Source organism: Portunus trituberculatus, chromosome 36, assembly GCF_017591435.1.
Source record: "Portunus trituberculatus isolate SZX2019 chromosome 36, ASM1759143v1, whole genome shotgun sequence".
NCBI lineage: Eukaryota > Metazoa > Arthropoda > Malacostraca > Decapoda > Portunidae > Portunus > Portunus trituberculatus.
This window is the reverse complement of record NC_059290.1, coordinates 8,732,337-8,746,593: the sequence shown is the minus strand read 5'-3', so window position 1 is coordinate 8,746,593 and position 14,257 is coordinate 8,732,337. Positions and strand designations below refer to the sequence as shown.

General features: G+C 38.9%; 1 protein-coding gene across 5 annotated transcripts in view; it reads left to right on the top strand.

The window, feature by feature from the left end:
• Positions 1 to 14,257, top strand: part of LOC123513507 (transmembrane protein 184B-like) — a 54,146-nt gene that overhangs the window by 29,073 nt on the left and 10,816 nt on the right. For 3 of the 5 annotated variants that reach the window (XR_006677388.1, XM_045270707.1, XM_045270706.1), the window contains exons 4-9: positions 2,162 to 2,252; positions 2,806 to 2,973; positions 3,629 to 3,798; positions 4,166 to 4,389; positions 6,156 to 6,240; positions 10,527 to 10,802. Coding sequence is in view for 4 of the 5 variants with exons in the window: in XM_045270707.1 (XP_045126642.1) it covers positions 2,162 to 2,252; positions 2,806 to 2,973; positions 3,629 to 3,798; positions 4,166 to 4,389; positions 6,156 to 6,240; positions 10,527 to 10,802 (1,014 nt within the window). In the remaining variant the exon portion in view is untranslated. Of the gene's footprint in view, positions 1 to 2,161; positions 2,253 to 2,805; positions 2,974 to 3,628; positions 3,799 to 4,165; positions 4,390 to 6,155; positions 6,241 to 9,384; positions 9,451 to 10,526; positions 10,803 to 14,257 lie in introns of all 5 variants that reach the window. The other 2 variants (XM_045270708.1, XM_045270709.1) reach the window with 2 other exon arrangements.

Below are 14,257 nucleotides of genomic sequence, written 5' to 3'. Positions count from 1 at the left end.
GTTGCTGACACCACTTCTTCACTCAACCTATTCCACATCTCAACACATCTTTGTGGGAAATATATATATATATATATATATATATATATATATATATATATATATATATATATATATATATATATATATATATATATATATATATATATATATATATATATATATATATATATATATATATATATATATATATATATATATATATATATATATATATATATATATATATATATATATTTATTTTTTTTTTTTTTTTTTTTTTTGTGTGTGTGTGTGTGTGTGTGTGTGTGTGTAGAGTGAGATTGTGCTGGTTTGGGTTGAGTTTTGTCTCTTGGTCTGTTGGTTTTAAGATTCGTGTGCGTGTGTGTGTTTGTATGTGTGTAGGTGTAGGTGTGTGTGTGTAGGTGTGTTTGCTACTTTAATACAGCCCTAGGTGTGTTCCATAATGGTGTAGATGCTTGTGTGTGTTTAAAGGAGTGTTTTGCCTAGGAATGGTGTTTTTTTGGTGTGTTTTTTGTGTTCATGTGTATTGTAACATTATAAACTGTCTTTTTTATAATATTGTACATGATTAGATGCTCATGGAATTTTGTTAGGGATGTTCTTGATAATGTAGATCATACTAGAAAATCACATTGTATGTAGAAACTTACTGATATTTTCTTAGAGTTACATCTAGAATTTAATTAACTGAAAAAAAAAATAACACTAAAATTACCAAACATTTGACGGACTTAAATTTTACTTCAAAGCGTTGCACTAGTATAATTTTCACTTTGTTTTTTATTATATCTAGAAAGTAATTGACTGAAAAACAAAACTCAATAAAAAAAAAAAAAGAATCAGTCAATTTCCTCCACCACATCATTTCACTAACTATTTTCTCTCTGTTACAAATTACGCCGACGATTTTCCACATCATTGCACTAACTTGTATCTTCTCTTTGTTATGAATTACACCCACAGGTTTCCATGTTTTGCCAACTCGATCCTTTCTATGTTACAAATTACACCCACAATTTAACTAACTGAGAAACCAAACACCATTAAAAGCATCTCATATCACTGGCTCAATTTCTCTATCCCACCATTTCACCAACTCTCTCTATTACACTTACAATTTAACTAACACACACCAAATGCCACAAAAAGCAACACATTTCATAGACTCAACATTTCTTCCTCGTTTCACCAATTCTATCTTTTCTATATTAGGAATTAAACCCATTATTTTAACTAACAAAAAAAAACAAATGCCATAAAAAACAACTTATTTCACTCAATATTTCTTCACACCACCATTTCACTAACTCTGTCTTCTCTATCTTATGAATTACACTTACAATTTAACTAACAGAAACCAGACGCCATAAAAAGCCACTCATATCACTGACTCGATATTTCTTCACCACATCATTTCACCAGCTCTGTCTTCTCTACGTTACAAATTACACCCACAATTTTCAAGACATTTGTCCCAGATTTTTTGTTAATTTTATGTTAAACTTTAAGGGAACTGGCATTCCAAGTGGGTTGTCTTCTTCTTCTTCTTCTTCTTCTTCTTCTTCTTCTTCTTCTTCTTCTTCTTCTTCTTCTTCTTCTTCTTCTTCTTCTTCTTCTTCTTCTTCTTCTTCTTCTTCTTCTTCTTCTTCTTCTTCTTCTTCTTCTTCTTCTTCTTCTTCTTCTTCTTCTTCTTCTTCTTCTTCTTCTTCTTCTTCTTCTTCTTCTTCTTCTTCTTCTTCTTCTTCTTCTTCTTCTTCTTCTTCTTCTTCTTCTTCTTCTTCTTCTTCTTCTTCTTCTTCTTCTTCTTCTTCTTCTTCTTCTTCTTCTTCTTCTTCTTCTTCTTCTTCTTCTTCTTCTTCTTCTTTCCCTTGATTGTCTTCCCCTCCTGCATAAAAAAAAGTAAATAGATAGATAAAAAAAGAAATTAAGACATCAAACTCTACAAAAAGCAACACATTTCACTAACTCTATCTTTTCTATGTTACAAATTTACACTCGCAATTTTAACTAACAGAAACATCAAATTCCACAAAAAAAAACTACTCATTTCACTAACTTTCTCTTCTCTGTCTTACAAATGACACACACAATTTTAACTAACAGAAACCAAACGCCACAAGAAGCAACTCATTTCACGGACTCTATTTTTCTCCCTCAGCGTTTGTGATCTACAACTTCCTGAGCTTGTGTTACGAGTACCTGGGTGGTGAGGGGAATATCATGAGTGAGATCAGAGGAAAGCCCATCAGGTAAGTGGTGGTGATGGTGATGGTGGTGGTAGTAGTAGTGATAGTATTATAAATTTCTCTCTCATGTTTGTTAAATATTTGGAGTTTCACCATTTGGCAACTTGAGGAATGCAAAATAACTTGTTCTTATTTTGTTATTGTATGTTTGTTTTACTCTTATCTCTCTCTCTCTCTCTCTCTCTCTCTCTCTCTCTCTCTCTCTCTCTCTCTCTCTCTCTCTCTCTCTCTCTCTCTCTCTCTCTCTCTCTCTCTCTCTCTCTCTCATCATGTATTTGCCTCTATTTCTACCTCTTCCATTTAACTAACATACCTACTGCTTGTCCTCTTACAAACATCTTTTTATATTATTTCTTCTCTACATATCTTTTCCACATGCTTTCCTTTCATTTTCATACATTTACTAACAACTGCTTAATTTTTTCTCTGCATATATCTCCCATTTTTCTACAACTGATGATCTCCTCTATGCATATCTCTCCTATTTTTCTACCACCAATGCTTTCCTCTTTGCATATCTCCTATTTTTTTTACCAACGACGCTCTCCCCCATCAGGTCCTCTTGCATGTACGGCACCTGCTGTCTGGCGGGGAAGACCTACACCATTGGCTTTCTGAGGTTTTGCAAGCAGGCGACACTTCAGTTCTGCTTCGTCAAACCCGCCATGGCGTTCATTACCATCATCCTGCAGTTTCTTGGGAAGTACCGCGATGGGGACTGGAGGTGAGTGTTTGGGGTGTACTGGTGTGTGTTTGTGTTGGATATGCTCTTCATTTACTCACAGGTTGCCAGAAACTATTAATTCTTCATGTGTTACTGCTTATTTTCATGTCACTTCTTCTATGTTTATAATTTTTTGCGGGGCTCTCAGACCTGTAAGGGGACTGGCAACTTAGTGGGCCTTTTTTTTATTATTTATTTATTTATTCATTTATTTTATTTATTTATTTTTTTTTATTATTATTATTTTACCCGTGTCCAGCTTCCCCTCTTACATAAAAAGAAATCATATTCAGCGTTAACCCCTTCAGTACTGTGACACATTTTTACCATGAGATTTTTCTACAATTAAACCATTTTATTAACATTAGGAAGGGCCTATGGAGGTCAGAAAATTAATAGTCACAGTCTTCACCATTTCAACCCCTTCTGTACTGGGACACATTTTTACCTTGAGATTTGTGTATGATTAGACCATTTTATTGACATGAGGAAGGGCCTATGGAGGTCAGAAGATTAATGGCTAGTCTTTACCATTTTAATCCCCCCACATAATTTGCTGAAGCTGTACAAAATCACCAAATAATAAATAAGTGAATATGGAAATGCATCATGGTACTGAAGGAGTTAATGACACTTTCCCCCCATCTTCCTACAGTCCTGAAGGCGGCTACCTCTACATCACCATCATCTACAATATCTCGGTGTCGCTGGCCCTGTACAGTCTCTTCCTCTTCTACTTTGCCACCCGGGACTTGCTGCAGCCCTATGATCCGGTGCTCAAGTTCTTCACCATTAAGTCCGTCATCTTCCTCTCCTTCTGGCAAGGTACGCAGGGTAGGCTGGTGGCTAAGTACTGGGTGTTTTTTTTTTTTAGTTCTCTTTTCCTTTCCTCTCGTTTCCTCCTATCATTTCCACCTTTCCTCTGTTCTCTCCTCTCTCTCTCTCCTCTCTCTCTCTCTCTCTCTCTCTCTCTCTCTCCTCTCTCTCTCTCTCTCTCTCTCTCTTCTCTCTCTCTCCTCTCCTCTCCTCTCCTCTCCTCTCCTCTTGTCTTCTCTTTTCTTTATTCTTTTCTTTCCTCTCCTCCCCTCCCCTGCCCTCTCTCTTCACTCTCCTCTCCTTTACATAAGAGGCATTCTGATCCACAACAAAAGGTAGAGTTATGGCCATCCCTAATCTCACACTCCCCCACCAGGTGTGTTACTTGCCATCCTGGAGAAGGCAAACGTGATCAAGGCCGACCCACACCTCAATACTGGCACTGTCTCCGCCGGCTACCAGAACTTCATTATCTGTGTGGAGATGTTCTTCGCCTCGGTGGCCCTGCGCTACGCCTTCCCCTACCAGATCTATGGGGACTTCACTGTCTCTGGCCCAGGTCGTAGTGTCACCATGCAAAGTATCTCCTCCTCCCTCAAGGTATATATGGGTTTTCAGAAAGGTGTTAAAAAAAAGGAAAGAAAATGAGGGGGGGTATTCAGAGAGGGGAACTATATATGTGCTTTAGTACATGTTAAAAAAAGAAAGAAAATGGTTGAGTTTTCAGATAGGAGGGAACTATATATCTGCTGTAGTACATGTTAAGAAAGAAAATGGGTGGGTTATCAGATAGGTGCCCGAAAATCACCATCTGTAGCTCATATTGTTAAAGAAAGAAAGACTGGATGACTTTTCTGATTGGAGATGTCAAAAAATACCTCCTTTAGCCCACAAAATTCCATAGAATAGTCCATATTGAAGAGAAAGAATGGATGTGTTTTCAGAGAGGTGCATGATATGTCTGCTTGAGTACATGTTAAAAAAAGAAAGAAAATGGTGGGTTCTCAGATAAGAGGTGCACAAAAATGCCTCCTTTGCTCCATAAAATTCTGTAAAGTAGTCCATATTGTTTAAAAGAAAGAATGGGTAAATGTTCAGAAATGCCCAAAAATGCCTCCTTTATCTCATATTGTTTAAAAAGAAAACAAAATGGGTGGGTTTTCAAATAGGAAGTGCTTAAAAATACCTCCTTTAGTCATTAACCCCTTTAGTACTGAGACGCATTTTTACCATTAGTTTTGTGTATAATTAGACCATTTTATTGACACTAGGAAGGATCTATGGAGGTCAAAAGATTAGTGGCCACAGTCTTCACTATTCTAATCCTGAAGCTGTGTAAAATCACCAAATAGTAAACAGAATGAATATGGAAACGTGTCATGGTATTGAAGGGACTAAAATGTTAAAAGAAGAGGAAAGGTGTGGGTTTTGAGAGGTGAACAGGATGCCTCCTTTAGTATATGTTAAAAAAAAAAAAAAATGGATAGGTTTTCAAATAGGAGGTACCCAAACATACCTCCTTTAGTCATTGAAATGGTAAAAGAAGAGAAAAAGGTGTGGGTGTTGAGAGAGGGGAACAATATACCTCATTTAGTACATGTTAAAAAAATAAGTAAAAAAAAATGGGTGGGTTTTCAAATAGGAGATACCCAAAAATGCCTCCTTTACCCTATAGAATCTCATAAATAGACAATATTGTTAGAAAAAAAGATAGATTTTCAGATAGTAGTTTTGTAAAAATGCCTTCTTTATCACATGTTGTTAAAAAAAGAAAGAATGGATGGGTTTTCAGAGAGGAGGTGCACAAAATACTTCCTTTAGCCATTAAAATCTTGTAATCTTATATTGTAAAAAAAAAAAAAAAAGAAAGTGGATGGGTTTTCAGAGAGGAGGTACACAGAAATACCTCCTTTAGGCCATAAAATAACAGAAGATAAGCCATGTTGCTAAAACAAAAAAAAAGAAAAGGTGAAACTTATTTATTTATTTTTTATTTATTTTTTTTTTTTTTATTTATTTATTTTTTATTTATTTATTTTTATTTATTTATTTTTTTTTTTGTTTCCCCTGAGCTTAGGAGTCAAAAGTGTTTATTTGATATTGTAACTGAATATTCAAATAGTTGTTTCAAGAGTCTCATTTAGACATTAGTTTGAAGTTATAGGAGCCTGGGCATAAATATTTCGGTGCAAATCCAGGAATCAATGACAGAAATAAATAAAAACTGAAATGAATGACAAAAAATACAACAAAATCAGGAATCGATGATTAAAAAAACAACAAAATTAGGGAATCAATTAGAAAAACTACATCTTTATCATTGACATCCTTGGTCCTTAATGGTGGTGCTTCCCTGTGTCTCCCAGGAAACCATGAACCCTAAGGACATCATGACAGACGCCATCCACAACTTCCACCCGCAGTACCAGCAATACACCCAGTACAGTGCAGGTACGTCCCCCTGGCCAGCCACTCTACCCTGTCTTGGTATGAGGTGACTAAAGGCTGAGGCTCATATTCTCAAACACTTTGTGCTTCACCTCCACTGTTTCAAAAGGCCTTCTCTAAATTTTGAGTTCTTAAGATGTTTTTACAGTTCTAGAGGCAGATTGACAAGATTTCTATTTTATTAGCTGGAGAAACATTCTTGAAAATCCCACTAATCATCCCTGTGGCCTTGGAAAATAGTCACGGTGAGAGAGCTGAGCGTTTCTGAATATGAACCTGAGAGACACGGAAATATACTCGGTTCTTTTCCCTCTTTAAAGTTGATCAGAATTATGTTAAAGATTTTTGTTTTAGATAATTGAAAGATGCTGAGACTGAGGGGTTTCAATTGACGGAAATAAATTTGATTCTTTTTCCTCTTAAATTTGATCGAAATTGCATTAAAGAGTTTTGCTTTAGATAATTGAAAGGTGCAGAGATTGAGGGTGTTCAGTGCTTCATAATACACTTACAGAATGTAAAGTCGCAAAAAAAGAATCTGGTGATGGTGGCCCTGATAATAACATTCGTCAGCATAAATAGATAGCATAAACATCACTTCCACTTAAAATTTATTAAAACCAAGAGTTCCCATCTTATGACAATCCATGGCTTACAGCTCCATAACTTTCATCACTTGTATTTTAAAAGGAGAAATGTTGTTTTCATCCATTAATCTTCTCAACGTAAATCTTGCTAAATTGCCACTTAACATATGCATTCCTTGGTTTTATTTACTGCAAGGATACTCAGTTGCAAGTGTTGATATCCTGTTCATAAGAAAGGAACTCTGATTAATATGAAGAAGGAACGAGTGATGTTTGAAATTATTATGCTTCTGGGACAAAGAACGATCATTGAAGATGCTTAACTAGCCTGATTTTTATTGGCTCTGCATGAATTGGGAAAAAGAACATGGTATATTCATTGTCAAAAAGAAAATTATGGTACATTTACTGTCAGAAATCTTGTAACTTGCCTCACTACCACTGTGTCTCTTGTCCAGCAATTGTGACCTCTGATCGCTGACACCCCTACAAAACCATCTGGTAGTCACAGCTTATCAGAGATCATGATTGGGGGAAGCTAGATACAGTGAAGGGGACACTGATTAATCAGTTACTTGACTAGTCTAGAACTCTCCAAATTGCAAACACTGGTGAGAATTATAAACCACTTGCCAGAAAAATTAATCTTGGCCACATCACTTACTTGATATTTGGTGATCGTGGGAAAGCTAAATGCAATAAAAGGGACACTAATTAATTACTTGACTACTCTAGAGCTATCCAAATTGAAAATACTGAGAATTATAAGCCACTTGCCGCTTCACTTCACTTGATAATTGGTGACTGAGGGAAAGCTAAATCCAGTAAAGATGACACTAATAATACTTTAGAACTGTCCAAATAACGCTGATGAGAATATTATTATAAGCCACTTGCCAGAAAATTAGTCTTGGCCACGTCACTTCACTTGATATTGTTTCTTCACTTTCTACCTTAAGATTTCACTAACTAATTGGTATATCTAACTCACTACTGAACCCTCAAAGTAATGTGTTTGGGTAAGACTGTGTTAACCAAGCAGCAGTGAGGCCCAGCATGTCCCTTTCGGCATGATTCGTTGAATGTACTGTTCCATTCAGAGCCCTGTGTTGCCAGATCCTCCCGTCCCCCGCAGCGGACATGAATGTGCTGCTGCAGTGCATTGACCAGCTGCTGTTTTTAATTTTAAGAGTCTTAGCCTTATTTTTTTTCCTAAACTATTTCACGATGTAATAATTGTTCTTCACTTGCATGCATTACTAACCTGTCTCACCTTGAAAGCTTTAGTCAGAGGGAGGTTTCAAGACGTATCCCATTCTTTTAGCTAACTCTTTCAGACCTAATTAGGGACTGGCATTTAAGTGGGCCTTTTTTTTTTTTTTTTTTTTTTTTTTTTTTTTTTTTTTTTTTTGCCATTGGCCAGATTTCAACCATTTCATCAGATGCTCAGGGTGAAGTGTGTGGTTTGAGAGGGTGTTTATGCCCTTGAGGTGTTGGGCTGATTAGGATCCATATCTTGTTAATCAAAGTGTAGTATAATGGAATGAGATGTTGTGAATCATAGGTGTTGTGATTATTAAGTGCACATCTCCCTGGAGTGTGCAAAAATTATTCTGGTGAAGTGAATGTATAGTGTCAGTGAGAGATAAGTCCAGCAATCGAGGAACAGATAAGCTGATAAAGGAATGAGTATGTTAGTGAAAAATAGATGTTTAGCCATGGATAGGGGATAACAGAGTGCCAGTAGCCAAGTCAGGGAAGACAGAAGCAATGCCAGAACTAGATAGATTTAAGTCGTGTAGGAAAAGATTCATGGACACACTTGATAGACAGTAACACAGAACCCTCCAGCTGGACACACTGCTGACCTGTATAAACTTGGAACTTGCTCACAAAATAGATGAATGAGTGATAATGATAGTGGTGTGTCTTGAACTCAAATTTACCTACACAATTTCTTACAATGGTGTTGAATATAGAGATTAAAAATTGTACACCACTGAAGTCAAGCTGGGATAGTCATAAAGCCTTCAGGCACACAAACTAAAGCTTTCCTATGCATGCTTTATAGAATTATGTTATGGAGTACCTCTTTCCATTAACTCTCCTGTATGTACACAACCTTCTGGAGGAGAGAGGGAGTGAAACTACTTAATGCATCCTCGGGTTTTTTGGTCTAACCACTCTCTTGACAGGCTTATAAATGTCCCTTGTGTATCCAAGTGATTGAATTCATTAGGTATCCATGACTTCCTGCACCTAGACTACTCAAAGTGGGAGGTTTAAACAGTGCTCGGAGTCTGCAGAAGATATGTCTGTTCCTGGTATACCAACTCTTCTCGTCACTTATTAGAGGGTTTGCTGTCTGCTCGTTCTCCACCTCTACTCTTGTTTCCATTTCTTGTAAGTCTAGATGAAGTTATCACATTTACTAATAAAAATCATGTGTAGGAAATTATGAACTGATCGTAGAGGGAAACAAAACATGAGAAAGTAACTCATGTCCGCATTTCTCTGTCAACACCACAACATTCCAGTAATTGTTGGTTGTGTCACTCAGGCCAGCAAACTGTGAGTGCCAAGGTGTTTCTGCAGGAGCTTGAACAGGAGCTGGAGGCCGTCAAAGGTCTGGGGCTGTAGCTAGGACACCCAGTATTGTGTACCTTGCCTCACTACTCTTAGCTCCCTTGCTGCTCTGACTTAGGCTCGTATTCTCAAACACTTCTTTGCCTCACCTCCACTCTTTCAAAAAGCTTTATTTAAGTTTACACAAGTTTTTAAGGTGTTTCTACAGTTCTAGATGCAGATTGACAAGCTTTCTACATTATTAACTGGAGAAACACTCTTGAAAACACTGCTAATCATCTCTGTGGCCTTGGAAAAAGTCATGGTGAGAGAGCAAAGCATTTCTAAATACAGACCTTTGCCTGATTGTACAGCTCGCCGCCATTATTCCCAAGGCAGACTAGAGCAGTATAACATTAGCTATTGTGTAGGACTTCCATCCTTCCTGTTGATTGAACTTTGACGCTGGACTAGAAATGCAGTCCACCGTTCAGCGTTTTGTCTTGTGGTCTTTTCTTTCAGATTGTACTCCATGCTATACACAAAGAGAAGGAGACACAAAGCTTTTTTTTTTTATTCAGTTTTATTTTCTCTTTTTCATCCCGAAAAGATGTGCCAAGAAAGTTAGAATTAGATTAGAATTTTTCAGTTTTTTGTTTTTTCCTTTACTTACACGATGGTAGTTTATGATTATTGATGAGGTGATTGAGGTGTTTTGTAGTGCCTCAGTCTAAGTATGATTTATTACAAGGAGTATTGATGAAGATGTGGCAGAAGACTTGAGTGTGTCAGCCACACGATGGTTGTTCATGACACGCTCACAGACACCACACTAGGACAACATTTAACCAATACATGGATAGCTGATGTAACTCTCACTTAGTTCCATTACATCTAATATCAAGAAAGCCCTTGTTTAGTGTGACTTGTGAGTGTCGTACCATCATGTCTCACCACACAACCAGTCTGTCCAGGCTGTGAATCCTTTAGTTAATAAACACACTGAAAAAAAATCATATAAAACAAATTGACTGATATAAACAAGAGCTTTCAGCATTGTATCATCCCCACCACCACCACCACCATCAGCAATACATGAGCAATAACCCTCACTGTTCACCCCCGCACCCCCATTAGGGGGAGGAGGCCGCCCCACACAGGTACTGACGCAGAGCCACGACATGGAGGAGCTGCGACCTGACCTCCTGCCCGTCTCCACCTCCACCACCACTGCTGGCACCCCTGACCCCACCAGCACTGCCACCACCCACCCTGCACGGGGCCCTGGCGGCGGCAGTGGTGGTGGGGCAGGGACCACTGTGGTGGGGTCAGGCCTCAGTGTCATCTCGAGTGCTGTTCCCTCAACAACACAGGCCCAGCAGATTACTAGGCTGCCTCCACCGCCCTCCAAAGGTGCCGTGCCCGAGGGAGGATCGTCTCTGGCCTCCCCTGCTGCCCTGTCATACACACACACATACACACACACACTCATATACACTTATCTTAACATGTAGTCCTGTCCCTGTGAGGCTGTGGTGCCCAGACACTGCCCACACACCAGTGTTGTCATGGTGCATCATTCCCACCATCACCAAAAGTGTCACCCAGTGTAAGCATTGCCATTCAGTGCCAGTTTCTTATTCTGTACTTCCAACTTTTGCAGAAACATGCATACTTCAGTGAGCTGGTTGTAACTCATCATGTGTCTTCATGTGTCCTGTTGTATTGTAACCAATGCGGCAACAATTGCGTGACATTTCCTTGACACACACTGGTGGTGGTGCCTTGTGATGGGTTGTGCTGTGGCAGATGGCATGAGTTCTGATGAGTGCTGACAGACACAGTACCACGGCCATGAGTGTTGGGCAGTGTCTTGGCAGCAGCCTCGGTCTCATTACTGATAAGCAGAGGGAGTGGCAGTGCTGGGAACTAAGCTAAACTCCCTTGTATGTAATGTGTCACAGGAGCAGAGTGTGGCAGGGATGGCTTAGTGGGACTTGTGCACTCAGCTTACCAAGGAAATGTAGTTGTGGTCTGTTGTGTGGCAGAAAACTAGTAATTCATATATCACATGATTTATGTTGTTGAAGTGACATACTTTGCCATTATCTATAGTTCAACAATTAGCTATTACCTCATCACTATTTAAAATTATTTTGTTACATGCAAGTTTTATGGAAGTAAAAATTTGAGCAACGTGAGCTGCCTCAGAATTTAGTCATGGTATTATCTGACGGTGAAATCCATGAGGTGTAAAAGAAAAGGTGCACAGTCTCCCATGAAGCATTCCTGGCCAGCCTGGCTCAGTGTGAGGGGTGATGTGGTGCTGGGTTGGGTGGTGAAGGTTCCTCTCTTGGGTCTCCAGGTTATTGCTCTGGGCTGCTCCTCACCTCACACCTGCTGGCTCATGTCCTGGTATTCAAGGCTGTGCTCCCAAAGTTACCATATTTACTACAGTTAACTTGATCATAAATGTGCTGCTGTTAAATGGTACAGTTCACTGCTGAGCAATAAGCAATATGAATTTATTTCTGAATGCACAACCCTTCATGCAACTTTTTCACAATATCCACTGACGTCAGTTCATCCCAATTACAAGACTTTTTTTTTCAAGTCTGAGAAACTGCTTTACTGACATGAGCTCCAGATAAATTTCCTCTCTCCAACTTAATCTGTGTGAAGTGCATGTTGAGGCAGACCATGTAGCTGAGACAGCAGCTTAATGTATCATGTGCTTGAGGTCAAGCCTGCTGTGACATAAGCCAAGCAGATGACTACTTGTACAGAAGTGTGGGTGTTCATCACATTTATGAGGCAAACCATTCTTGGGTGATGATTTCATGTGTCTGAGATCTCTAATCCTGTTTCACCTAACTACTCATTGCACCAACACACTTGTTACTCTCCTGATTCTGAGGCTGGGCCTTCTGTTTGCTATAAACTTGATCTGCTATAACATGGGTACATTTTCCTTCTACAGATTTAAGGATAAAGAAAAAAAATACAGGTTCTGATTACTTTTCTTTCCTTTGCACTTGTGTTGTGGCAGCACCAGTAATACCACTTTCCTTTTTAGGTGAGAAAGTACTCACTGCAGCTTCCCTGTCAATCTTGTCACCTGTCTGTGCTGCTCCATCATGCCTCCTCTCCCTTCATTCTATGTCATACATTCACCAAGTTTCAGTGTCTTGTATGAGGGACTTAAGGTTTCTGTCATCACTAATGACATGATGGCTAAGAACAAGTGCACAAATATTAGCTAGACAACATTTACTTACATTGAATTGTTTGTTATGTGGTACAGTGTGGTTGTGGGATTGCCATTAGTGTACAGACCATGCTAACAGATGAGACACAGATGGAACCACTGGTGTAGGGAAGCACAGAAAGAACCAGAATTTTTCCACACATTCCAACAAGGCCCTCTACCCACTGAAGACCTTACTAAGACAAAGAGGGAGTTAATTGTTACCTTGTTACACTTTGTTCTGCTTTTCTGTGTACCAAGTGGTTTTTATAAGGGAAAGATTCTTGCTCACCTTAACCCCTTCAATACCATGACGCATTCTCAGTCATTCTGGTGATTCTGTACATCTTCAGAAACCTATGTGGGGATTAAAATAGTGAAGACTGTGGCCATTAATCTTCTGAGCTCCATAGACTCTTCCAATAAAATCATCTAATCAACAAAAACTCAGCTAAAAAATGCATCCCAGTACTGAAGGAGTTAATAACAGTCTTGGTTGGGCCTTGTTCGGGAAGTGTCTGGTTCGATTGCAGGTGTAGTAAAGACATGTACAAACTAATAGAAAGCCACGTGTGTCAGTGCCAGAATGCTGAGTGTTGTGGTGCATTCAGTGTTGTGTGGGTGAATGGCTATAGCCTGGAATATCATGTGTGTTTGTTAGTGAGAGGAAAGACAGGATGAAACAGAAGTACCTTATTCTCAGACATTTCAGCTGTTGCCTTCTTCAGAGTGATGGGAAAGTTGCTACACATCTTAAGAAGGTGACAGCTAGAAAGTTAGATAATTGTTTTCCTGTTTCATCCTATGTTACTTCTCATGAGCACATTTTATACTCTTCGCTGTGAGAGAAACACCACAGCAGAGGGATTTGAACAGCCGATACACTCCTTACATATTCACTACCTCCATAACACCAACTGCAGTCTCATCTTAGGAGTTCTACCCATGATGGCCTCTTGAGTGGGACCCATGATGGTGTCTCAAGTGTGAGGTGCTTCTATGTAAATTCCACTCACCAAGATTCCTTCCATTTAAATTTCACTCAAATAATCCACATCACAAGAATTTCCTATAACCTAATTTGAAAGTAAGTTGGATGGGATCTTTATGGGAAAAATTTATGTAGTAGGAACTTACAAATAAGGCTGAAAACACTGCAGAACCTATGTAAAGACCCACCACCACCACCATTGTACAAGCCATTGAAGGAACACACAAGCCTCTGTTCCCATGTGATGCTGTGTTGTGGTGCTGCAGTGCTCATCCTGGCAAGCCGTGGTGCATCTGGCCTTCACAGGGTGTTAGTGTGTGTTAGGGTGTCAGGGTGTTAGGCAGGAAATGTATCTTCCCTCTACGTATTTATTTTAGTCTTGCTGTAGCTGTTTACTGAGGAGCGTTTATATTATTCCTGTCCTTGTTATGTCTCTGTCCCTTCCTTCTCTCTCTCACTCTCCCCTCTCCCTTGTTTTTTTTCTTTTGGTAATCTTACTCTGCTTTGAAACTGCCAGTAATGCTCGCTTTTTCTCCTAAATTGCATTAATACTGTGGTCTGTATTGTGCACGTTAAGCTGGGTTGGTTTTCTGTGCTTTGTATTTGCTCTGCATTGTATAGTTTTGAATG